The sequence below is a fragment of the Panulirus ornatus genome, chromosome 31, assembly GCF_036320965.1.
Source record: "Panulirus ornatus isolate Po-2019 chromosome 31, ASM3632096v1, whole genome shotgun sequence".
Classification (NCBI taxonomy): domain Eukaryota; kingdom Metazoa; phylum Arthropoda; class Malacostraca; order Decapoda; family Palinuridae; genus Panulirus; species Panulirus ornatus.
This window is the reverse complement of record NC_092254.1, coordinates 3,694,636-3,722,440: the sequence shown is the minus strand read 5'-3', so window position 1 is coordinate 3,722,440 and position 27,805 is coordinate 3,694,636. Positions and strand designations below refer to the sequence as shown.

Here is a 27,805-nt window from a genome sequence, read left to right as displayed (position 1 = left end):
TATATATATATATATATATATATATATATATATATATATATATATATATATATATATATATATCTTAAGATATTTTCAGTGTGTTGTTGATGTGGCAGACGACGTGAAGTCGGCCTCCGTCCGTCAGGCTGTGGCGGCTGTACTTCTCCGGATATTCCTCCTTGGCCCCTTTACCTCTCCGGACCTGCCTCCCTCCCTGGCCCTTTCTTCTCACGAGCTGGGCGACGTGAGTGAATGTTAAGCTCCCTGAGGAGAAGTGATGCTGGAGTGGTGTAGTGTTGTGTATGTGTGGAGACAGACAGCCTTGTAATGTTGGGACGAGGGTTTGTTTACATGGTGCTTGGCTTGTTGTCACGTGACGTGGCTGACGGACCTCAATATTAAGTATCTTGGTGAACCTCGTCATGCATGCACTTGGCAGGCTCGTCATGGTGACCCAAGTATATCCTTCTGTAGGCAGGCTTATCATAGTGACACTCTCATGACGTATTGGCGGGTGTTGGTTTGGGTTAGAGTGTTGCGGTGCATGGAACAGAGAGAGACGGAAACAAGAACAACTGCAGTGCTTTATGGGAGTCCCATGCGTATTACGTGATGGAGGCAGAGGCGGCGAGCTGTCATACTGCATCAGTAGGATTGTGCTAAGAAAGGTGCGGCCTCATTAGGAGGAAGGACCGCTGCTGGTGACCACAAGGGCTCCCTGAGTCCCTGTCATGGCAGAGCTCGCTCGTCGGCCAACTAGTGTGTCTCAAGATCAAGTTGACAGCTCGACTGACTTTCTTCGGTGATGTACAGTGATATAAGAGATAGGGAGGCCGGGCCATGGAGGCGGTCTGGCAGGAAATATTCTCAAAGAGAGTTGGAAACGTGGATGGTTGGCGCTCTGACCTCATTGCCCCTGGAGTGAGGTCAGGTGGTAATGTGTAGAGCGTGGACCGCAACGCTCATTATCTTGGTGACCCATGTATTGGGATCTTGTTGGCAGGATTCTCCTGGTGACGCATGTATGGGTATCCTGTTGGCAGGATTCTTCTGGTGACGCATGTATGGGCATCTTTTGGCAGGCTTATCTGAATGACCCATGTATTGCACCTGTTGGCAGGCTTATCTTGTTGACCATTGTATGGACATCCTGTTGGCAGACTTACTTGGATGACCTATGTATGGCATCTTGTTGGCAGACTTATCTTAGTGACCCATATGAGTATATTATTAGCACTCAGTTGCAAACTCCTATTAAGCAGTTTATGATAGGTATCCTTTTGTAAGATTATTTTTGCAGGTTGATAATTTTCAAGGAAATTTACATAGAAATCTTTTGGTATTTTGCCATACTATTTAGAATGAAATGTAGTAAAGATTTAGTAGTGTGTGGCAGTAACTTCAGATTTTGAGATTTATTTTTTCATGAATAAGTTTAACTGGATGACTGATCTAGCTTTCTTATTCCCATCACTTTCCCCCAGTGAGCTAACTCACTGTGGTCATCGTAAATTGTTTTTCAAACCTTTCCAAATTTTAGTTTATATGTTTGTGTGTTTATTGTTTTATTGATCTGTTATTTAATTGTATGATATTGTAATATTTAGCATGGTTTACTTAATTTTAAGTTCATACTAGAAATTTTTGGAACATACATTTCAACTACTTTTTGAATTATATTTTATGCACAGTATTACTACATATACCAGAAACAATAAGTTAAGTTAGGTTTGCTGTATCCATTCATTTAATCCCATATTTTCCCTCTGCTATATGTTAAGGGTTTAACACAAGCACAAGGTTAATGTATGGGACTTCCATGTTGTAAATCATTTAACTTGTCAGCAAAATATCTTTGATCTCCATTATTTTCTTTCCTGTGTAGTCTGGCCACAGAACATGAGAGATTCTCAAGGATAATCAGGGTTAGGATCTAACCATCAGCATATCCAGTTAGGGAGCACCATCCAGCAAGCCTTTCCCCCTCCCTTTGTTAACCCCTCGACCATGGTCGTGGCAACTTTCTTGTTTCTGGCTTACCTTTAGGCAGTCAGAAGCTGCCACAAATGGTGTCATCTACCTACTCACTTCTAGTCACTAGCTGCTTGAAATTTTCTAGGATTGCTCATTGTTGGGACATCTACTCCTAGAATGGCTTTCTCGATTCTATTAACTTATTTTTATCTTTTTTAGATATCTCTTGTGTAATTTATTGAGAATGGTGACTGTGCTGCATGTGTGCTTTGGTCTTTGTTTTGGGATACTTATTTGTTATTCGTATTTTATATACTGTAATTTATTTAATGCTGTGCATAGCATGTCTATTTCTCTCTTTGTACACTTGTGTACAGTAGTATAAACAGTGAAATAATTCAGTTGGTGTAAATATGGTAAGTTCTGTATTGGAAATTATCAAGATGGATGGTGTGTGGAACAACATAATAGTTTTACAGTAGCCCATATCTGATTACTTTTGTGAATTGCTACCACAACCCTACCTCATCACCACCTTGAACTCCCAGCCTGACAACCACACCCTCCCTTACCATTACCGCAACCTTTCTCCATGACTACCACACGTTCCCTCACCATTACCACCACTTCTTCCCTTCCTGGCCACTAGACCCTCCCTCACCACCACCACCACCACTCCTTCCCTTCTTAGTTACCACACCTGATTGGTAATTGATGTTTGTTTCAGTGGAATAATCTCTTGCCCTGACTTTTTCCCTCTCTTTATTTCTTGCATTGCAGCACAGCCTTTCCACTCAATGATAAAGTATTTTCCATAAATCCTGTAGTCCACTGGCAGATAATTCAGTTAAACTGGAGCTCGCTGGGCGAGTCATAGGGCATGTTTTAAAAGTCTTCACTTATGGAAAGAAACTTTCATGCAATCCTTTGATACTGAGATATCAGAGCAACAGTGCATATGACAAGCTGAATCTTCTCTTGAGAAAGGAGAGTAGTTAGAGTTGTTGCAATCCTCAACCCTTTGTGAATCCCCTTTTCCCATGAGGCCATTCAGACCCATCACTGTGAAGAAAACTTTTTTTATTCACCCTGTCTCTTTAAAAGAAAATGTAGGGAGAAGATAGCAAGAATGGGACTCTGTTATTTCTCATCTTCAGAGGAATTGGTCTAGATGATAGCTAGAGCGTGAACATTACCGGATTTGGCCTTTCTTTGTATGTTTCCTGGTGCTACCGTGCTGATGTAGAGTGGCAGATTTAGGGTGTTTAGGTCAGTGTGGTATGTGAAGTGAGAGTGTTAGGGAGAGTGGTTTGGTGAAAAGAAAAGCATTTAAAGCCATGCAGAATATGAAATCTGGCAAGGCAGCAGGATTGTATGGTAATGCGGTTGAATTTATTAAGAAAGAGGGTGACTTTGTTGTTGATTGGTTGGTAAGGATATTCGTTGTATGTATGGGTCATGGTGAAGTGCCTCAGGATTACCCTTGACATATTGAAGGCTTTGACTATGTGGCATCATGGTCTCACCTCAAAGCTCCCCTCATTTGGCTTCCCTCCCTCACTTTGCTCCTTCATATTTAGCTTCCTCTCTGGCCAGTCTATCTCTGTGGTTGTTGATGGATCAGCCTTCCCCTTTTTTTTAACAGTGGTGTCCCTCATCTGTCCTGTCCCTTACACTCTTCCTCCTTTTTTCTCGACAATTTCCTCTCTAAACACTGCATTATCCACATCCCTCAATTCTGATCTCTCTTCTCTCACTTGATCTGCATCTCGTCTTGACACAACTTCATCAGTAAGCTCAGGCTTGGACAGGATATCTCAGTGGGGTACACAAAGTCTTGTTAAATTTAATGCCTTCAAGACCCAATTTCTACTCATCTCTATTGAAAACGCCTACCAACTCTGATCTCTCCTTTGACTACCAACACCACCACCAGTACTACCAGCACCATAGCTAACACCACCAATAGCACTATGAACACCACCACTCATTACCACTGGGACCATACTTAGTGACACCACGAGCACCACCTTATTTACCACTATCATCACCAATATCATAGTTCTTACCACCTCTTTCACCACCATAACCACCAGAACCACCACCAGTGCTATAGTACCACCACAAACCACCATAACCTTCACTGTCACCACCAATTATAGTTAGTACCACCACAAGTACCACTATCACCACTAGTATCATAGTTTGTACCACCATAACCACCAGTACTACCACTTGTGCCACCAGTACCATAGTTAGTACGACCATAACCACCAGTACTACCACTTGCGCCACCAGTACCATAGTTAGTACCACCAGTACTACCACTAACGCCACCAGTACCAGAGTTAGTACCACCACAAGTACCATTATAGCCACCAGTATCATAGTAATACCATAACCACTACTAGCACCACCAATTCCATAGTACCACCACTCGCACCACCAGCACAACCACTATCGCCACCAGTACCATAGTACTACCACTAGCAACACCAGTATTACCACTAGCGCCGTCAGTACCATAGCACTACCACTAGCAACACCAGTAGTACCACTAGCGCCACCAGTACCATAGTACCACCCTAACCATCACCATATCGTTGTACCACCATAACCACCACTAGTACCATAGTACTACGCCTAGCGCCTCCCAGTACCACATCAAATACTACCTCCAGCACCATTAGTAGCATTACCAGTGTGACAGGTAATACCATTTAATAGCAGGAGGCTGGAGGCAGGACACGTCAGTGTGATATGAACCTGCTACCATCAGTATGAACCACTAGGAGTAGCCCACTGTAGACGTGGCATTGCTGCTTCATGTTAGGCAGTGTGGGTCATGCAAGATAAACATTTCAGTTTCTCTTTTACTTATATTTGCTACATTATGCAGCTATAGGAGTGAACTGGATAATGTATGAATGAAAGGATGTCCCATCTTTTGCTGTTATGACTTCAAGGGAATTCATTTTTAGTTAAGATTGTTGGTGGTATTTGGCATTATAGTGTACCACGTCGCTTTCTACCACCACCATTATCCGAGTCAGTGTCAAGTCAGCCGTTGGTATATAGAGGTGTGTTGCTCCTCACGTGGACATCATATCTCACACGACCCACATCACTCTTGTAGTCTTGCCCTTACACAACATGGGATTTGGCGGGAAAGGTACAGGCAGTGAGTGTGTTACGTTTTCTCTTGAAGTTTCTGTTGTATGATGGTAGTGGGAAAAACAGGTTGGTTGTCCACATTTCTGTGGGAAAGGTAAACTTGCCAAAGTATACATATGTCTTGTGTTTGACAGATTAAAGAAAGGAGAAACCAAGTTTCAGCATTTTTGATGTTGTCACATGAATAAAGGTAAGGTGTGGTGCTGAGTGGCAGGCTGTGATCATGACTGTTACCGTTCCAGTCTGTGGTCTTAGTTGCAGTTACTGGGTTAGGTTGTCACTTTGCGTTACTGTGCCAGGCTATAACCATGGCTTACTGTGCCTGGCTGTTACATTGACAGACTGTGTCATGCTCTGATCTTGACCAGTAACAGGGCTATGCTGTGATGTGTTAGTTGTAATGTCAGGCTTTCACTATGATAATTAACTGTCAGGTTGTGACTTGACAGTTACAGTGTCAGGTTGTGATCTTGACTGTTGCTATGTCAGGTTGTGATCTTGGCAACTACTGAGGCAGGCAGGCTATGGTCTTAATAGCTCCTGTGCCATGCTGTACTCTTGACAGCTTCTGTGCTTGGCTGTTATATTAACATTGTGCCTGACTGTTATCTTGAGAGTTATTGTGCCTGACTGTTATCTTGAAAGTTGCTGTGCCAAGCTTTAATCTAGGCAGCTCCTGAGCCAGGCTGTTATCTTCAGAGTTGCTGTCAGGTGATGATTTTGACTTATTGTACTGGTCATGGTAAATATCTTGACAACTAATGTTATGTTGTTATTATGCTACGTTGTTATCTTGGCAGTCACTTTGCCCGGCATATATAGTTTAGTTAGTGCGCCAGGCTGCGAACTTGATAGTGCGCTAGGATATCTTGACAGTTACTGTGCCAGACGGTGATCTTGACAGTTCCTTGCCTGGCTGTTAATGTGCCAGTCAGTGGTCTTGATATATACTGTGCCAGGGTGTTATCTCAGTGACTGTGCCAGGCATTGGTCTTGACAGTCATTATGCTTGTGTGTTATCTTGACAGTGCACCATGCGTTCGTCTTGATGGTTACTGTGCCTGGCTGTTGTCTTGACAGTTACTTAACCATGCTGTTGTTTTGAGTTACTGTGACAGGCAGTGATCTTAATAGTTATTGTTACGTTGTTATCTTGACTTACTGCATCAGGCTCTTGTCTTAACAGTCATTGTGTTAGGCATTGATCTTGACAGTTACTATGCCACACTTATATCTTGACAGCAACTGTTCCAGATTATCTTGACAGTTCGACTCTTGACAGTTACTCTGCCTGGTTGTCACCATGGCAGTTACTGTGTTTGGCTATTATCTTTACATTTGTTGTGCCAAGCTGTCATCTTTTGACAGTTGTGCCAGCTAGAGATCTTGACGTCTGCTGTGCCTGCCTGTAATTGTAACATTTACATTGCCAACTGTGATCCTGGCTTTTACTGTGCCAGTTTGTAATCATGACATTGACAGTGCCAGGCTGTGATTTTGACATTAACTGTGATGGCCTGTAATGTTGAGAGTGACTGTGTCAATCAGTGACAGTTATTGTGTCAGGCTATGATCATAACTTATGGTATTCGGCTGTGATCTGAACAGTTACCGTGTCAGGCTGTGATCTTGACAATAACTGTGTCAAGCTGTGATCTTGACCATTACTGAGTCAGCTGTGCCCTTGACTGTTACAGTGCCATTTGTGATCATGACCATTACTTTGACAGGATGTCACCATGACAAGTACTATGCCAGGCTGTGATCTGCTATTATTTTTTTTTTTTTCAGGCTTTGATTTTGACATTTACTGTATTATGTTGTGATCTTGACAGTTATTGTGTTATGTTGTGATCTTGACAGTTACTTTTTCAAGCTGTCTCCATGACAGTTACCATGCTAAGCTGTGATATTGATAGGTACTGTGTCATGTTGTGATCTTAACAGTTACTGTCTAAGGCTGTCACCATGACAGTTATTTTGCTAGGTTGTGATACTGATGGTTAATGTCATTCTGTAATATGAACACTACTTATGTTAGGCTCTGATCATGACAGTTACTGTACCACACTGTGTTCTTGACTTTTATTGTGCAGATTCTGTGATCTTGTCAGTTATTGTACGAGGAAGTGATCTTGATGACTGTTCTGCTAGGCTGTGATTGTAAGTTATATGTGCCAAGTAGTCATCATGATAGTTAATTTGCCAGACGTGCATCTTGACTCTTTTGATACTGATGGTTAATGTCATTCTGTCATATTGAGTGACTATGACAGACTGTGATCATGACAGTTACTGTACCAAACTGTCATCTTGACAGTTACTGTGCCGGGGCTGTGATCTTGTCAGTTATTGTACGAGGCAGTGATCTTGACGATTACTTTTTTGCCAAGCTGTGATCTTGACAGTTAGTATACCAGGCTGTGGTCTTGATTGTTGCAGTGCCAGGCTATGATCTTAACAGTTACTCTGCTTAGCTGTGAGATTGGCAGTTTTCAGTGTTCTGAGTAGTTTTCTACAGATGACAGTCATTTGCACTGGAGATGATACCACTTAGTGCAGTCAGAGTATCTGATGGATTAGTGCTTTTTGGTGATATGCATTTAACACCGTGGGCAGTATATTGATGGTCCAGGATTAATGTCACCAACTTGTATTAATAGTTGAGAGGTGATGACTTGGCATCATTCCCCTGTTGTGAAAAAATGTGTTTGTGTATGTATGTGTGTGTAATTAAGAGTGACCCATGGTCTGACGCTTTGGCCAGGGAAAGCTTAAGGCTGCGCTTGACATAGGAGAAGGGAAAGTTTTTCTCAGTTAAGATTAGAAGAGTGGTGCTGGTGAGATTCCTTGTTGGTAGAAGGTCTTATGTTGCCTGTGTTGGCTGTACATGTCCAAGTGGCATTCGTCCACTCACATTATGGCTGTGGATGGTTGAGGATGGTCCATATATGTACACTAAAATTGCAGTATAGCATGGGGACCTAAAGTACTACCATTATTTTCTTTTATTATAACATAAGTCATTCTATGACATGATCCTGGCTGGCTGTGCAACATAGGGTGCCAATGCTGTGCATGCCAAGCTGCCCACTGTGTATGTTCTCTGCTGACATTTATAGAGTGAGGATTGTTTTGTCACTTGTATATTTTTACACTTCTGCCTCTATGACATTGATGAGAGTAGCATCCACATCATAAAGAAGAAAGGCGTATCTATGAGGAAAACCTTTTCTCAGCCATCTCTTTCAAAGATGACAATGCATCTCATCAGGATGCCAACATATGTGAAGATGAGAATGCCCTGAAAATTTGGGTGCAGTAAGCATGGATTTAACAATTTCCTATGAGTGGACAAGTGATGAGAAATATGGCAATTGAAAATCAAGAGAGTTGATGAAGAAAGAAGATAAACCAGTAAGTGAAAGTAAATTTACTGCAAGCTAGGGCTGTTTTCATGTCTGTCAGACTGGTTATCCTGAGAAATGTGACTGTCAGCTGATGCAGAGGCTGCAGAGTATGTGAATTGAAACTTCAGAAAGATATAGAGAAGGGTTAAACACCAGATCAGGTATGGATTGGTATCAGATTTGAAATCAGTCTTCCAAACCACTCTCCATGACTCTCACACACATCACATACCATCCTGAGAGAAATGCCCAATATCTGCTAAGTATTCCAGGCGCACATTCTTTAAAGCAGTTGCCTGATCCAAACATCCTTTATCATCCCTGAAACCACAATATTACTCACCAGTCTGATGCTCTGTGCATGCCACCACCCTTTTAGTCAACGCTTCCGTTGAACTTACCAGGTACATTCAACAAACTTGTATCTCAGTATTTCAAATTTCTTTGTTGTTATACAGTGGCACTATGAAAGCATACTGTCAATTTTCATGCACTTCACCATGATCCATACATTCTGTGAAAATCCTAGCTAACCAATCAACGACAAAGTCATCCCTCTTTTCTTCAGAAATTGACAGCAATACCATCCATATCAGCTGCTTTGCCACATTTCATCATAAGCAAGGCTTTCACCACTTCTCTTTTCACCAAATCACTTGCCATGACTCTCTCTTCGCATACATCCCCTAACCAAAGACCGTATCTCTTCCCAAAAGTCCTAAAAGTACTCACTTTTCTGTAACTCATCACTGCCTGTTACTACTTCCCCATTTCCCCCTGATACACTTTCAGAAGAATTTGTCTGAATTGGATGATTAAGTCTGTTCTGGTTTTTATAATGCAAAGCTCCTTAAAAAAAACACATGAGATACAGTATTTTTATATTTCTGGGGTATATTTTATAATTTTCTTTGTATAAAAGTGATAATGATTTAAATCATCAGTACATTGTAAAACATAAGTTGAATAATATTTTTATGTGATATAATTGAGATCCTTCACACCAGACTTGACCTTGGGCAAGATGAAGGCATTGATTTTGGTAGGAGGATACGGCACAAGGTTGCGACCTCTTACTCTCAGTCGTCCCAAGCCTTTGGTTGAGTTTGCAAACAAGCCCATTGTTTTGCATCAGATTGAGGCACTAGTGGCTGCTGGAGTAACTCAGGTTGTTCTTGCTGTGTCATATCATGCTGAACAGATGGAGCAAGAGCTGGCTCAAGAGGCTCAAAAGGTAAGAATAAGAAATAATTGATCTCATAGTATACATGTGCTATTGCAAAGTGTGACATCTTTGTTGTACTGTTTTTTAATGGTGGTTTGATCAGGGAATTTATTTTAGTCATTCTTTTCCTTGAATAAATTGATTAGATCTGTGCCATTTATGCAGTGTGGCATTTTATGATGTACTGTAATTTTAATAATGGTACGATGTGTTCGTTTCACTCTTGGAGTTTTGTGAAGGGTGAACCACACATTTATGAATTATCACAAAGGATTTAGCTTAGCAAAATACATTATTTCAAGATGAAATTAAAGAGACTTTTGCAGATAACATGACCATAATCACAGTTTTTTCATCATTTCAGCTGGGGATCCAGATAACATTTTCACTTGAGGAGGAACCACTGGGCACTGCAGGACCCATCAAGTTAGCACAAGGGATCTTAGCATCCAATGATGAACCTTTCTTTGTCCTGAATTCTGATGTGATATGTGAATTTCCTTTCACTCAGATGGTTAGATTCCATAAACAACATGGACATGAGGGGACTATAATGGTATGTCTTAAGTTTCAGTTTTCGTAATAAAATTTGTGATTCATAACTTTTATATTACTGACATATTTCATAATCTTCTTAACATAAAGTGCATAGACCATAGTTGCTTTGCAAATTGAACATCTGAAATTCTGTAAAATTAGAAACATTACCACACTGAAAGAAACATTTAACTACTAATCCATCAACATGTATGTTTATTACTTTGTCTGACAGTATTATCTAACTCTCATGACCTGTCTGCAGTGTTGGCAGGTCTGCTCTGTCCTCATGCTTCATTTGATGTTTGAATATTCTTTTGCATTCAAACAGTACTGTGTGTTATTCTTCATCTCTTTCTTTGATATGGTACATTTGATGAATAACCCACTGACTTTGATCATGTTTTTAAATTTCATAGCTTGCTTAATTACCCAGTCATTAGATTACTTCAAATCATATATAACCATAACTGGTTATCCCCTTACATCTTGATTATAGCTCCCAATTTGTTTCCATTCTTTCATTAATGATATTTTTATGGCAGTGTGTGTGTGTGTGTTCGTGCATGTGCAAGTGAGTTGCTGAATAAGAAAATGGAAAAAAATATGTGGGTCTTTTTTTTTTTTGGTATAGTAATGTCATGTTTGTAATTCACCAACATTTTTTGTAGTTGAAAATATCTGAATCAAACCTATTTCTTTAATAGGTGACAAAAGTGGAAGAGCCATCTAAGTATGGTGTTGTTGTGTATGATGAAACTGGCAAAATTGATAGTTTTGTTGAAAAGCCCCAGGAGTTTGTATCCAACAAAATAAATGCAGGAATGTACATCTTCAACCCTTCCATCTTGAAACGGATTGAGGTATGCATAGTTTATTTTTCTTTCCCCTTAAAGTCATGAGATGTAAGTCAATTTTTATCCGTCATGTTATCCTTATCTGTTCATCACTCTCCTATCTATGAATTTATACCAATGAAGCATGTCTGTGTATGATATATTTATAAACATTTTATGCTTAGTTCAGTGTCTATGAAAGCCTCTGCTGCCTGATGCCATTTTGTATGACTATAACAAGGTTCTATTCTGTACCAGTATTGGTGTTCAGTATGTGACATGAGTGTATTTATATGGCTTTGTTAAGTCATTCAAAATATAAGCAGTCAAGATGGGAAAGAATATGCTTATTTTGCATAGGGACATAGCAGTGAGTATGTGAAATAGTAAATTAGAAACTGTAATTTCATGAAGGAAGTATTTGACAAACTGTGTTTGTCATGGGTACTAATCCATGATTTAGTGCTTATGCTCTATTGCCTTTCATCTGAATAGGCATAATTTTTACCCTCTCCATTCCTTTGGTATCTTTCCCTTTTCAAGGGTGAAGCTTTACAATTCAAGTGGTCTTTCCCATGTTTTAATACTCTTTCTGAGTATGTAAGGTATATTATCATGATGATTGTACTGTACACAGATTCAGTTCGTTCAGTAGATTGTTTATATCTGATCTCAAATCACAGTGCTTTTCATGATCTCTTTTCCTTCCTATTTTTGTATTATTTTGGAAGATATGTCTTTGATTAATACTAAACACTTTGGAACTAAACATTCAGTTATACAAGTGTTATATGGTAACCTTTTCCTGAGTCTTTTGGCCTACCTGCTTTTTACCAATAAATTGCCCTTGCTGAAACGGGAATAATTTTAGGTACTTTTCCTTGTCTGGTTACCTTTTCTTTAAAATTCATGTTTTCCTTATAAAGCCAAACTCATTCATAGTTTTCCTATACCTTTCAGACACTGCCTTATAAATCTCTATATATTCTTTTTACCTCTAAGGCTCAGTTGTTTGTTCTTGTTGCTGTCTAGTTCAAGGGGGAAATAACAAACACATGTGAAAGAAAGAAAGGTATATTTATTTAACCTTTTCACTCTAGATGTTCCATGGTTGTAACATAAGTCATACATCAGGTTGCACCTACAGCCCTACAATTTCTAGTTTGATGGCTCACCACACTTGTAAGTTAGGTTTTATAGTGTTGTTATAGTTGTATGACAATAGTAATATTTAGTGGTAATATTGAAAAATAATAATTTGTTTTGAAATGTGCCACATGGTGTAACCCTAGTTTTTAAGCCTGCTGCAGCAGATGGTTGTGAGAATAGATTTACGATTATTTAAGCATTTTAGATGCACAAACATGTGTCATAAAGCTATTAGGTCAACTTGCATTCCAGGTCTGATCATAGATCATAAACTTAGGATCCAGGTCAACATTTTTTTATTCTAATTCTCATGTTTGTCTGTATATGAAGCTCAAAGTCTAGGCAACGTCTTTGAATCAGAACTAGTCAGTGAATAACTTTTCAAATTAAAATGGAGAAAAGACTGGTCACCTGGAGGTTATTAACTAAAACCAGAAAATGAAAAGTATTTCAAAAAGAAGATGAAGAAAAAATTTATGTATATTTATATAGTGAGACTGACACCATTACTTGGTGAACAGGTCTGGGATATGTACAAAATGCATACTGAAATAGGGGAAAAGGAAATAGTTTAAAGAATGATGGAGAAATTCTGGGGACAGTGAAGTAAAGTAAAAGCAGTAAGAGATGAGGATGGATTAGTAATTTTCTAATGATAGGCCATGTCAAAGAAATACTAATACCAAACTTCTGTCCTCAAGTGCCGGCCAATGAGTATCGAGAAGGAAGTGTTCCCGTACATGGCCAGAGATGGACAGTTGTATGCACAGGAACTTCACGGCTTCTGGATGGACATTGGGCAGCCCAAGGACTTCTTGACTGGCATGTGCCTCTACCTAAACTCCTGCAAGATAAACAACAGTGCCAAACTTTACAAAGGCCCGGGTAACATTTCTCTACAGTGCTCTGCCTTAGGTTTATGAGAGTACTTGTTGGAAGATAAAACTATTTTAAGTACGGCATAGTTTACAGAAATTTCTGAGGGTGTATCCTTTAGGTAGAATGTATCCTTTAGCAAGAGCATTAAAGGAAGAGACATATACAACTCAGAAGACTGCAAATTAGATTAAGTTTGTTGGGTCACATAGTGGTTTGTGAAATTTGTGTAATTAGCACTTTCATATTCTGGTGTGTTAGAAAAATCACATCCCTGTTTGCTGATGGATTATGCAGGTTGCATCACAAATGATTTAGTTTTTGTATTTCATGGTTAACAAAGCTTTTGCATCTCTAAGGCTGCTACACAAGCAGGACTAGTCAGGGAGTTGCATAGGTGGATCATAAGCCACACTCTATGTGCCTCATTGGGTAGTCTCTTAGTCCCTCAGTTTGATATGGCATCTCACTTGATTGGACAGTGTTCTGTGTGTTGCTTTTAATATGAAGTAGGAGAATGCTTTTTTTCTTTCCACTGAATAGATAAGCTATTTTATGCATAAATATAGTTTGAGTTTAGAATATTGCTGGAGACGTTTACTGTAAGAAATTGTCACATGAACACACCTTTATAGTCTTCAGTTACCTGAAGGTAATCATATTTCATGGATTCATTCTTTAAAGGAAGTTAGTAAACTATTTTGCAAGATAAATAGACACAAAATACACTTGACTCCTCTAATTCACCCTTTTAGGGTTCTGTCCTTGTTAAAGCACCAAAAGGGTCCAAATCATACCAGTGTCAAATTTTGTGGTTGACCATTTGTCGAAGTGGTGGTTTTTTAGCAACTCATGTGAGTACAGTAATTTAGACAGTGCTGAATTTTGTTGTTTAATGGCAACATAATTTTTAATATCCTTTTTCTCTTCCCTTCCTCTTTACAGTGGTGTCAGGATATAGCATGATATGGCATAATGATCTTGATATAGCATGAGCACCTAAATTACTTCCCACCTTTTATCATAACAGGAACCATGTGAAACAATGAAAACCCAGCTGGTTGCAGTGTGCCAATGTTTTGCATGACACCACATCAATCCTCTTCTTGCATTGAAAGAGTGAGGATGCATTTTTTGCCCTTTTTATATATTTAAACGTTTTGCCCTCTTCAAGAATTCTTCACTATGGCTAAGCATCTGTTTATTACTTCTACTCCAATATAACTTGTCAAGATGGCAAGGAAAACCAATCGTGTAGTGGAAAAGTTCAAGATAATGAATTGGAGCATGGGTTTAGTGCTTTAACAGTGCTTGCCTTTATGAGGTTTATGAAAGCAGCATCTGCACCATTAAGATTAAGAAAAAAGTAAATGTATCAGGAAAGCAATTTCTGAGCCATCTATTTCAGAGATGGTAATATTAACGCCTCAGGATGCCAACATATGTGAAGATTGAGGATTCCTGAAAATCTGGGTGCAGGAGGTGTAGGTGTGACAGTTTCCTGTGACAGGGCAAATAATTAAAATTAAAGCCATCAAGATTCAAGAGGAATTGATGAAGAAAGACTGTAAGCCAGTCAGTGAAAGTAAATGTACATCTAGCCAGAGTTGGCTTCATAATTTTAACACCTGTCAGCCAGAGAAATGTGATTGTTAGGTGAGGCTGCAACTACTGTTGTAGAGGCTACAGAGCACATGAAAGTGGAAATCCAGAAAATTACAGGAGGAAGGTTATGCAGCAGATTGATAATGGAATTGTTATGAGATCAGCCTTTAATGGAGAAAGATGCTAAAGAAAACATTTCTGATGAAGGCTGAAGCAAAAGCTCCATGTTTTAAGACTAGCAAAGACTGCATCACAAAGTGGTCAGAAAATGCCATTTCATGGGTAAAAGTATATGGGGTGCAACAGCAAATTTTAGTAAAGTGTATAGGGTATAGGGTATAAAGATGTATGTCAGTTATGTTTTTGATACACCCATCCCTTGCTTTATGTCCTGCAAAAACCTTGTACAGAGAGAAATTGCACATAGCAAACCAGTAAACATACAGGTAACTAGGATGTGTGCTGCAGCTTCGTGGTTAGCACTGGATTCCCGTTACCTTCACAATATGTAGCTTCTGATGTCAAATAAACTTGTATGGCCATCCTTTTTCCCTTGAAATGGTTCTTGATCAGCTACATTGTCTTTTCTACTTAAATGTTTACCAATCTAGAGCTTAAAACCTGAGGTGAAGGTTACTAAGGCTGCTTTTCTTCTCTGTCTCATTCTGTATGTATAACTAGAGCATAATTGTTTTCATTTTGTTGATAAGAGGACTTCTATTCCTTGCTGTTGCCTTGGCAGAGAGTGGAGTAGGGTGGACCAAAGCACTTTGAATTTTCTCTTTATCCTTATTTATGTTGTGGATTGTAGATTCATCCAGGTTTTAAACACACCCAAGCAGTGATGTTCCTACATCAGCATCAGTACGTCATAAGGTTTCTGTGAGGTCAAAGAGGTTCTCTTCTATTAAACTGCTGGTTCTGTGGTAGGAGAAGCTATTGTTAATGCCATATTAACAATGCTAATGCCATATTAACAAACACAAACTCAGCATGTTGCAGGAAAATCAAATCATCAGCTATAATCTAATCACACAAGTAGCACCTATCTGCATGTAATGACTGACCCACAGGCAAGAGCATAGTGTAATCCATGCTCACAGGTCAGGGAGATTCTTTTCCAGTTAGTAATGTCTCTTCGTTGTATATCAACTGACTGTTATATTTCTCTCTTGTGTCTCCCCTGATGATGTAATTATTACACGAAAGTGCACTTGGGAACTTATCATGTTTCATTTTCCCCGTGGACTCATAGGAATATTTATATATTTATTTTATTTATTATACATAATTGCCATCTCCTGTGTTAGCAAGGTAGCACAAGGAAACAGACGAGGAATGGCCCAACCCACCCACATACACATGTATATACATAAACCGCCACACATGCACATATACAATTCAACGTATACATACATGTACATAGAATCACATGTACATATTCATACTTGCTGCCTTCATCCATTCCTGTCAGTACCCCACCACACATAAAATAGCATCCCCCCTTCCCTCCCTGCCATTTCTGGTTCAGGCAGTGCTATAGGTAATGAATTATATAGTAATGGTAATGAAGCTTACTAGAGTAAATTATCTTACAACCTGAAGAGAATTTTGATGTTCGACTGCCAAAGTGATGCCTTTTTTTTGCATTAACAGTAAAAATTTCACTATCCTTCATCAGGATGCATTTTCAGGTGCTAATTTAGTGCACTGTGGATTTAACAGTGTTATCCACTCTTTTACAAACCGAGTGTCCTTACAGAGGAACAAATAAAAGCAAGAAAAGATATTGAGATTCACTTAAGTTTGCAACACTCCATTTGATTTGAACCAAGGAAGCTTCCACTCCCAAACCCTATTTAAACTCACAAAATTTGACAACCCCAAACTGAACATTTAATGCATATACCATTCAGGGGTCCCATCATTTTCTACTCTTCTCCCGTACATAATGTGTTTCATGAGCTCTAAATCCTCCAAAATCTTGTTAGAAACAGGGCTCACAGCATGGACCTCTTCATACAACAACTGTGTGTGTGTTGTGTGTTCACACCTAGGAGTAAAGGCATGTTACAAAATTACATCGTTAAGAGATGGGAACATAAGCGTAAAATCCTCTCCCCTAACACTCAAAAAATAATTGTGCAAATATACCCTGACTTGCAACAGGGTTACATTCCTGTACTATCTGTTGCAACTTGAACAATTGAAACCCATGTTTTAAGGGGGTGTAACATTCCTGAACAGAAATTTTCCCAACCTAATTCTTAAGGATGGACTATACCTGAAGCAGCTTAGCTTACCACCAATATAATGCTGTCATGATGTAATTTAGATGATTTATACTGAAAAAGATGGTGAATTAGGCTTTAGGTGTTGCTAGTCACATGCTGAAAAGTTAACAAAATGCTGGTCTTGTAGAGATGCAGCAGGCAGCCTAAGTTGGCTAGCTAGCAATGACGGTGAGTTTGTGTTGGTTGGGAATACCTGTGAACGAGACTTCTACAAGAAATTATCCTCTTGAATATAAAGAAATAAAGTCTGTGGATGTTGGACTTAACCCCTACAAAGTACCATTGTGGTCATAACAGGTGAACTGCAAGTATATGTGACAGCTAGAGGATGAATGGATGTGAATAAATGAGACTAATGTTTACTTCAGGAGGTACTTCTTGAGTGTGGGAAACAGTGAAAGTTATAGAAGAAAGTATCATAAGTGGGTGTGTTGTACATTGTATCAATCTGTGTCTCTGGTGCCTGTTCCCACCTGCAACTCTCTCAAGGAGGTGGTGAAGGCAGTATAGTCTTCGGAAATAGGGAACTCCAGTGTCGATTCCTATCTTTCAGTGCCTCACCCTTGACAGGCCACTGGCAGAGGGTAACTCTTGTGCAGTGTTTGTTGAGGCTCTTACCTAATGCTTTTGCCTAATGTTCCTACCTACTATTTCTACCTAATATTTCTAAGTAATCCTTTTGCCTAAATGTTTCTTCCTACAACTTCTGTCCATTGCTCCTACCATTTTACCAAAAGGCATTGCTACTGCATAGTGCTCACTGAAGGGAAATTTAGAGTTACAAAAAAGGAGCTGTGAGTTAATTGTTAAGTGTTATGTATGATAAGGGGAGCTTGTATGTTTGTGGACAAAATGACAGTAGTCTACATGCATGTGAGACAGAAAGAAAAGACAGCTACCTGGGTCAGAGGACTGCAACTTGACAACCATGGAAATGCTGGCTAACTATGCAGCCTTCACTAACCCTCCTGATACCCATGTAGGTAATGCTGGTAATATACTTCCCTGGTTGTTGGCTGCTTTCCAACCACTATCACTTAGATAGATTGTTGTAGTGTGAGTTTCAGTGGAAAGTACATGTGTATTTTGTATTATTTTATATTTACTCAAAAGTTTCATTATTAATATTGTAGAATTAAGATTTCTTGTTGGTTGCTTTTTTATTGAAGGTGTGGTGGGTAATGTGTTGGTTGACTCTTCTGCCAAAATTGGAAGGAATTGTCGCATTGGACCTAATGTAACTATTGGCCCCAGTGTGGTAATAGAAGATGGGGCATGCATTAAACGCTGCACTATTCTCCGAGGAGCGACTATCAAATCTCACACATGGTTGGAGAACTGTATCATAGGCTGGAAATGTATTGTTGGACAGTGGGTATGTACTGCCCATAATTTTCCATTTTAAAAAAATTTCAAATTCCATTTCAGAAAATGCTTAATTCCACATCATATCCATTTCAGCACTTTCTCAGCCATAGGATTTCCCCAGTGTTATGAAAAACATAATGAAATTATAATTAACATGAACATAGTTTTTGGCATATATTTTAATTCCACTTGGTAGATGAAGAGACAGTGGAAGCCTGTAGCCATTCCACCATGAGTCAGTCACAAGCACTGGACTTGCTTTTAAACAGATCATTGCAGTTGTGACCATTTCAACTGTACACTGCAAGAAGGCATACCATGAAGTGTTGTCTGCTGTTCTTGCCATTTCAGCCAGAATGTTGGAGATACTTTTATTTACAGTAGTGAATTATTTCTTAGATTGTTAATGTATAGTAACAACATTACTACTAATGGTGTGTAGATCATATAGTTGTTTGAATGATAAATTGTATTGTCATTATGAATGAAAAAAGTGAATTATTTTTTGTCAGTTGGCTATGTATGCCTTGCTCTGTGGCTGTTATTTACTCATGTTTCTTATGATATTGCCATAATTCTGATATATTACATAGTACAACATTTTGGCCCTATTTTTGTCTTAAAAGGTTATTTATTTATTATTATACTTGATTGCCATTTCTCGCATTAGTGAGGTAGTGCCAGGAAGCAGACAAAGAATGGCCCATTTTCTCATATACACATATGTATACATAAACACCCATTGATGCACATATACATATCAGCATATACATATACATACAGACATATACATATATACACATGTACATATTCATAATTACTTGCCTTCATCCATTCCTGTTGCTACCCCATCCCACAGGAAACAGCATCACTACCTCCTGCGTCTGCAAAATAGACAAAAAAGCCACATTGGTTCACACTCAGTCTCATGCCATCATGTGTAATGCACTGAAGCCACAGCTCCCTCTCCATGTCCAAGTACCACAGACTTTTCCATGGTTTACCCAGACATTTCACATGCCCTGGTTCAGTCCATTGACAGCATGTCAACCCCAGTATACCACATCATTCCAGTTCACTATTCCTTGCACACCTACTGTATTTTTAGGCCCTGATCACTCAAAAAAATGTTCACTCCATCCTTCCACCTCCAGTTTGGTCTCATGCTCCTCCTTGTTCCTTCCATTTCGACACACCCTCTTCTGCTCTCTCAATCACATTCTTTTTATTTCCACACATCTCTTACCCTTTCATTACTTACTTAATCATAAAACCACACACCACATATTTTCCTCAAAACATTACATTTCCAACACATCCACCCTCCTCTGTACAACACTATCTATAGCCCATGCCTTGCAACCATAGTATTGTTGGAACTATTATTCCTTCAAACATACCCATTTTTGCTCTCCGAGATAATGTTCTCTCTTTCCACACATTCTTCATCACTCCCAGAACCGTCGCCCCCTCCCCCACCCTGTGACTTCCTTCTGCTTCCATGGTTCCATTCGCTTCTAAGTCCACCCCCAGACATCTAAAACTTCACTTCCTTCAGTTTTTCTTCATTCAAACTTACCTCCCAATGAACTTGTCCCTCAACCCGACTGAACCTAATAACCTTGCTCATATTCACATTACTCTCAAATTTCTCCTTTCACACACTTTACCTAGGTGTGTATCATGATTATCATTTTTGTAATATGATCAAAATAGAATATTACCATAAGTGTTGCCTGCTTTTTCAAGGTGTGTATCATAATTATCATTTTTGTAATGTGATCAAAAGAGATAGAATATTACCATATGTGTTGCTTGCTTTCTGCTTTCCAAGTGCTCTTTTATGATGTTAACCACCACAATATCTTCATTGTTGGTGCAGTTTTTGCACACCACATTGTTCACAGCTGCACTATCTGTAGCCTGAGAGGACATATTACAAAATCAGATATTTACCAGGACATTGTCACTTGAAAATGATTTTTTTTTATAGTGACTAACATGGCACAGGCAAAACGTGCCGTAGTCATGGCCATCTTGGGTGAGAAGATGGCCAAAAAGAAGGAACAGAGAAGGGGGCCAGGTGAGGATATTCCCTCTAAGGCCCAGTCCTCTGTTCTTAACGCTACCTCGCTAACGTGGGAAATGGCGAATAGTATAAAAAAAAAAAATAAAAAGAAATAAATGAATTAGAGCTCTTCATATTTTTGTAGACCCGACTACACATAAAACTCATGATATACTTGTCCAAGGGATGTGGTTTTATAGCTTCATAGTTGATCTTAGAATACCGAACATCAAAATACTTAGTATCAAGCAGATGTGTGGTTCAGTTACATTGTAACTTGAAGACAAAAATTGAATGATTTATTTTATTTAGAGAATCATTTTATTTCTTTTTTTTTTTTTTTCTTTTTTTGCTTTGTCGCTGTCTCCCGCGTTTGCGAGGTAGCGCAAGGAAACAGACGAAAGAAATGGCCCAACCCACCCCCATACACAATGTATATACATACACGTCCACACACGCAAATATACATACCTATACATCTCAATGTACACATATATATACACACACAGACACATACATATATACCAATGCACACAATTCACACTGTCTGTCTTCATTCATTCCCATCGCCACCTCGCCACACATGGAATACCATCCCCCTCCCCCCTCATGTGTGCGAGGTAGCACTATGAAAAGACAACAAAGGCCCCATTCGTTCACACTCAGTCTCTAGCTGTCATGCAATAATGCCCTGAAACCACAGCTCCCTTTCCACATCCAGGCCCCACACAACTTTCCATGGTTTACCCCAGATGCTTCACATGCCCTGATTCAGTCCACTGACAGCACGTCAACCCCGGTATACCACATCGATCCAATTCACTCTATTCCTTGCCCGCCTTTCACCCTCCTGCATGTTCAAGCCCCGATCACACAAATTCTTTTTCACTCCATCTTTCCACCTCCAATTTGGTCTCCCAATTCTCCTCGTTCCCTCCACCTCCGACACATATATCCTCTTGGTCAATCTTTCCTCACTTTCTGTTGTGGATGAGAGAGCTTGGGAAGTGAGTCAGTTGTTGTTCACTGATGATACAGCGCTGGTGGCTGATTCATGTGAGAAACTGCAGAAGCTGGTGACTGAGTTTGGTAAAGTGTGTGAAAGAAGAAAGTTAAGAGTAAATGTGAATAAGAGCAAGGTTATTAGGTACAGTAGGGTTGAGGGTCAAGTCAGTTGGGAGGTAAGTTTGAATGGAGAAAAACTGAAGGAAGTAAAGTGTTTTAGATATCTGGGAGTGGATCTGGCAGCGGATGGAACCATGGAAGCGGAAGTGGATCATAGGGTGGGGGAGGGGGCGAAAATCCTGGGAGCCTTGAAGAATGTGTGGAAGTCGAGAACATTATCTCGGAAAGCAAAAATGGGTATGTTTGAAGGAATAGTGGTTCCAACAATGTTGTATGGTTGCAAGGCGTGGGCTATGGATAGAGTTGTGTGCAGGAGGGTGGATGTGCTGGAAATGAGATGTTTGAGGACAATGTGTGGTGTGAGGTGGTTTGATCGAGTAAGTAACGTAAGGGTAAGAGAGATGTGTGGAAATAAAAAGAGCGTGGTTGAGAGAGCAGAAGAGGGTGTTTGAAATGGTTTGGGCACATGGAGAGAATGAGTGAGGAAAGATTGACCAAGAGGATATATGTGTCGGAGGTGGAGGGAACGAGGAGAAGTGGGAGACCAAATTGGAGGTGGAAAGATGGAGTGAAAAAGATTTTGTGTGATCGGGGCCTGAACATGCAGGAGGGTGAAAGGAGGGCAAGGAATAGAGTGAATTGGAGCGATGTGGTATACCGGGGTTGACGTGCTGTCAGTGGATTGAATCAGGACATGTGAAGCGTCTGGGGTAAACCATGGAAAGCTGTGTAGGTATGTATATTTGCGTGTGTGGACGTGTATGTATATGCATGTGTATGGGGGTGGGTTGGGCCATTTCTTTCGTCTGTTTCCTTGCGCTACCTCGCAAACGCGGGAGACAGCGACAAAGCAAAAAAAAAATATATATATATATATATCTATATATATATATATTATATATATATATTTTTTTTTTTTTTTTTTTTTTTTATACTTTGTCGCTGTCTCCCGCGCCTGCGAGGTAGGCGCAAGGAAACAGACGAAAGAAATGGCCCAACCCCCCCCCCCCCCCATACACATGTACATACACACGTCCACACACACAAATATACATACCTACACAGCTTTCCATGGTTTACCCCAGACGCTTCACATCCCTTTGCTCATCCATGCCACGCAACCCCGCAACATGGAATACCATCCCCTCACCCTCATTTGCTGGCTATTTCACCTATGAAAACACAAGGCCCATCACTTTCCTTTCACATCCATCTTTCCTCATGATTTGCTGACCCGCTTCCCTTTCCACATCCAGCCCCACACAATTTCCATTTGTCCAATGCTCTCACATCCTGATTCAGTCCCTGAACAGCATTCAAACCCGTCTTCCACATCGTCCAATCACTCTATTTCTTGCCCCTACACTCTCCTACTTCGTTAGCTACTCGATCAACCCCCTCACAAACATTGTCCTAACATCTTTTCCACATCCCTCCCAATTTGATCTCCCCAATCTCCCGTCCACCACACATCGGAACAATCCTTTCCCTCAAATCATTCCCATTTCGTTGTCATGAGATAAGTGAGTCATTGTTGATTCCACACATTTTATCAGGCTGCCAAAATTTCCCTGAAACCCCGCACCTATGTACTGATTTTCGAATTTGTGCAACAGATTAAGGTACAGTAATAAGACAAAGTTATTAGTCCAGTGGGTTATGGTCACAGTTATAGACGTATCTGAAGGGACATGAACCTAACGAAGTAAGTTTATAATTCTGGATTATCATTGCACGTCGAACTCATTCGAACACATATCCAAAGCGTGGTACCAGCTGTGGCGAAAATTCTACGATGATTGAGATCGGCTGGAAGTCCGGAACAATCTCGAAAGAACATTCGTATGTTCAATGCCAACAATTTTATGCTTGCCAAGGCTTTGCATTTACGATCTGTTACAAGCCATGATGTGCTGAAAATTAAGAAGCTTGGGACAATTGACACACTGGTTGCCGGTAAGTAACCGTAAGGTAAGAGAGTGTGAATAAAAAGCCTCGTTTGAGACGACAGATACAGCCGATATTTCGAACTGTTGGGCTACAACTTGAGACATATATTTAATTGACCAAGAGATATCTTTCAAGTGATAGAATCGAGGACATTGCAGATCACAAATTGAGTGAAAATATTGCTAATAAAATTTTTGTGATCGAGCTTACAAAGCAGAGTGAAAGAGGCAAGAATCTGTGAATTGCGAAGCTGGCTCTTACCCTTGATGCTCTCGTGGATTGCTTCACGACATGTAATCATGCTCAAACCAATTAGCGTAGGATAATACGTGTGAACTTTATTTAATTGTAGCTATCTGTGGTCCTTGGCCTTTTCATCGTACTTTTCCTGCAGCTATTCCGCCAATACCGGGACGCCACAATGCAAAATACATATAATATAACTATACCAACAGTCAAAATATATTATTATATATATATATATATATATATATATATATATATATATATATATATATATATATAATATATATATATTTTTTATTTTATTTATTTTGCTTTGTCGCTGTCTCCCGCGTTTGCGAGGTAGCGTTAAGAACAGAGGACTGGGCCTTTTTTTTTAATATCCTCACCTGGCCCCACTCTGCTCCTTGTTTTGGAAAATAAAAAAAAAACGAGAGGGGAGGATTTCCAGCCCCCCGCTCCCTCCCCTTTTAGTCGCCTTCTATGACACGCAGGGAATACGTGGGAAGTATTCTTAATCCCCTATCATATATATATATATATATATATATATATATATATATTTACCCCAAGACCAGTTTTTATAAGTCTTGATGTTACCCAAGACCTTTCTCAAGGCTCTTGCAGCCCAAGGCTTCTTTACCTCTTATGGCAGGGAAAGGTAGACTCCTTTGGAGAGAGAAGTTCTTTCCCAAGACTGCAGTCCCAGAACTGATGTAGCCTTATCAAAGGTGACTTTTCACTTTTGTAGTAACCTCAAGCAGGTAGAGTCCGGTAACATCCTGTACTTTACATAATAAATGTACCCCCATATTCCCTTGTGTTGAAGCAGGTGACTAAATGGGGTGGGAGTTGGGCTGGTCCCCTTCTAATATTTCAGTTTCTAAAAGAAGGAAGAGAGTTGGAGCCAGGCATGGAGTGCTCATCCTCCTCAAAGGCTCGGGCTTGGGTGTCTAGATGTGTGTAGATGTAGCCAAGATGAGAAGAGAGGAGTGATAGGTAATGTTTTTGAGGAAAGAAACCTGGATTTTGTGGCTTTCAGAGAAGTGAAGCTCGAGGAGAAGAATAGTTTGGAAATTTCTTAGGATCAAAGTCATGGTTTGGTGAGAGGACAAGAGCTAAGGAAGAAGTAGCACTACTACTGAAGCAGTTGAGAGTGCATGATTGAGCTTAAGGAAGTAAATTGTAGGTTGATGTGTGTAAAATTGAAAGTGCTTGGCTAGAGATGGGTGATGATTGGTACTTATGCACCTGGCCATGAGAAGAAAGATTACAAGAGGCAAGTGTTTTGGGAGCAGCTGAATGAACGTGTCTGCAGTTATGATGAAAGAGCCCAGGTGTTAGTGATGGGTGATTTAAATGCAAAGAAAAGTAATCTGGCAGTTGAGGGTATGATTGTGGTAAATTGGGTATCAGTGTTATGAATAGAAATGGTGAAGAGCTTGTGGTGAAAAAGGACTGGTGATTGGGAATACCTGGTCAGGATTGCTGGTCTTACTTTCTGTATCATCAAAACGGGACTACCGGGCTAGTCCTGCCATCTTCTTAAAAGCACCACCCACCTAATCAAACCTTGCTCATTATTATTACTTTTTTTTCACATAAGCACTCTAGCCAGTTCCTGTCCATTCAAACATTTATAAGTATCTTCATGACAGAGTCCATTAAATTTATGGCTCCTGGTCCCCAACATTGTGGAGTGCTAAGAATCTCTGGGTTTCTGCCTGACTCCACTGCCAATGAGAGGGAGGGCTCTGGCAGTAGTAGTACCAACCTTTTCCATGACCTTTCCCTCTCTGTGAAACCTTCATCTTTTCTTTTCACTATACCAACATTTGTGGTCTCTCTAGTAACCTCTCCTCTGTTGAACACCATCTGTCTATACCTCTCCTAATATCTTGCTTCTCTCTGAGACACAGTTGTCTAATGATGTTCTCACTCGTTCCTTTTTTCATATCTAACTTATCACCTCTACTCATGATTCCAGTTGTGGTGGTGTTTGTGCTTATTCCAACATAAACGCACCTGTTGCATGCCTCAAGGACCTTGAGTCTCCAAACTCTGACGTTGTGTGGCTCAGAGTCTGTCTCCCTACTGCCACACTTGTCCTCTGTTCCACCTATTGCTTTCCTAATTCTTCAAATTTTATATCCTTCTTCGACTATCTGATCTCCTGCCATGAGACTAACATCCTCTCACCCACAGGCTGAGATTCTTTACGTTAAGGATTTCAACGTTCACCATAGGGAATGGTTGAATTCCTCCCATATGGATGGTGGAGGGATTGAAATCCTCAATTTCTCCATTCTAGAGTGATTTGGAGCTAATTATCCCATCCTATCCATATACCTGTTTGGTTTTGGTCACTTGTTAAGTTTTTGTGTGTATCTCATGCCAGTTTTATAATAATGGTTTCACTTATTTAAGGTTAGAAGGCTATTATACTTCTTTGCATGGATTTTTTTATTTTTATTGTATAATGCATTTTGTTTGACAGAAAGGTGGGTGGGAATTTAGCGTTGAGCTTTAGAGTCCCTGGCTCTACCCAGATAGCTCAGAAAAGCTTATAATCAAAACTTTACTTTTTTTTTTAATTTTACAGGTTCACATGGAGAATGTGTCAGTGCTTGGAGAGAATGTAATTGTGAAAGATGAACTTTATGTGAATGGTGGGATGGTGCTACCAAACTTGTGATCAAAACTTTACGTTTTTTCAATTTACAGGTTCGGATGGAGAATGTGTCAGTGCTTGGAGAGGATGTAATTGTGAAAGATGAACTTTATGTGAATGGTGGGATGGTTCTACCTCACAAGAGCATAGGTGCTTCCGTCTTAGAGCCGAAGATCATCATGTGAAACATGGTGTTGCTGTTCTGCAGGATTCCAGGCATAACAGCATTTTATTTATGATTCTTTATGTTGTATAGTTCTTTTTGGTATTGACTTCATATTTCTACATAACTTGTGATTACATTATTAGTTGTTGTAAAATTATGTTCAAATAAGTTTTTGTAAGGGAAATTCTGTAAGGAAACATTCATTTCATATATTTTTTTTATGGGTAGTGCACTTAATTTGAAAACACTTTAATCTGTAATGGCACATCTTCATTGTTTGAATGGTCCTTATTGTAGTCCTAATGTATTCTCAGGGACTTTTATAATGTGTCGTGTAGCTTCATTAGCCAGTTGGATTCCTCATTAAGGCTGAATTTTATATAACAGTTCAAATTAGGAAAATGTGTATCATAGTTTATGATGTGAATTCTGAGGAAGAGAACCAGGAACAGCCTTGAAAATTTACACCATAAAATGTAAAGAATCATCTAAGAAGGTTTTTTTGCAGTAAGAAGTATTAATGTTTGTACAGCACCTAAGTTAGATTAATGACTCGCACTGTGGTAAAGGTAATGCAGTGGTTGATAAGAGTGGTAAGATCAACTTGAAGTTTTGTACACCATCATAAATGTGAAGGTCCAGAACATACTGAGAATAATATGAAGACATGTATGGTGTTTGAGGGAGTGTGAAGGCAGTGCATCAGGGACAGTGTGAAAGTTCATATAGTACCTGGGTCAGGGTAAAGGCTCATTCTGCACCAAGGACATTGTGAAATATGTACATGATATATATATGTATATGTAGTTGGATGTATATGTATGTATAAGTGTGTGTATGGGCATTTATGTACATACATGTGTATACAAGTGATTGGGCCATTTTTCATCAGTTTCTTGGTGCTACCTCACTGAAGCAGGGGGTAGCGATGCTGTTTCCTGTGGGGTGGGTGGCACCGGGAATGGATGAAGGCAAGCAAGTATGAACATATTACATGTAATATATATGTATATGTAGTTGGATGTATATGTATGTATAAGTGTGTGTATGGGCATTTATGTACATACATGTGTATACAAGTGATTGGGCCATTTTTCATCAGTTTCTTGGTGCTACCTCACTGAAGCAGGGGGTAGCGATGCTGTTTCCTGT

The 27,805-nt window shown here is 39.7% G+C and overlaps 2 protein-coding genes across 7 annotated transcripts in view; one reads left to right on the top strand and one right to left on the bottom strand.

Moving 5' to 3' along the window:
• The first annotated feature begins 94 nt into the window (after nt 1–94).
• LOC139758713 (mannose-1-phosphate guanylyltransferase catalytic subunit beta-like) lies at nt 95–27,593 on the top strand. Of its 6 annotated transcripts, none has more exons than XM_071680390.1 (7): nt 95–226; nt 9,548–9,774; nt 10,130–10,321; nt 11,010–11,165; nt 12,989–13,172; nt 18,232–18,437; nt 26,541–27,428. In XM_071680390.1, the coding sequence occupies exons 2-7, from the start codon at nt 9,565–9,567 to the stop codon at nt 26,670–26,672; spliced, it is 1,080 nt and encodes a 359-aa protein (XP_071536491.1). In that variant the 5' UTR covers nt 95–226; nt 9,548–9,564; the 3' UTR covers nt 26,673–27,428. The 6 variants fall into 6 exon arrangements, with proteins under 6 accessions (XP_071536491.1, XP_071536493.1, XP_071536492.1 ...); XM_071680392.1 differs by lacking the exon at nt 95–226 and adding an exon at nt 366–440; XM_071680391.1 differs by lacking the exon at nt 95–226 and adding an exon at nt 535–650.
• sl (small wing phospholipase C gamma 1) overlaps nt 15,152–27,805 on the bottom strand; it is a 103,192-nt gene continuing 90,538 nt past the window's right edge. Inside the window, exon 27 of the mRNA XM_071680374.1 lies at nt 15,152–15,689. The gene's annotated coding sequence lies outside the window, so the exon portion shown is untranslated. The remainder of the gene's footprint in view (nt 15,690–27,805) is intronic.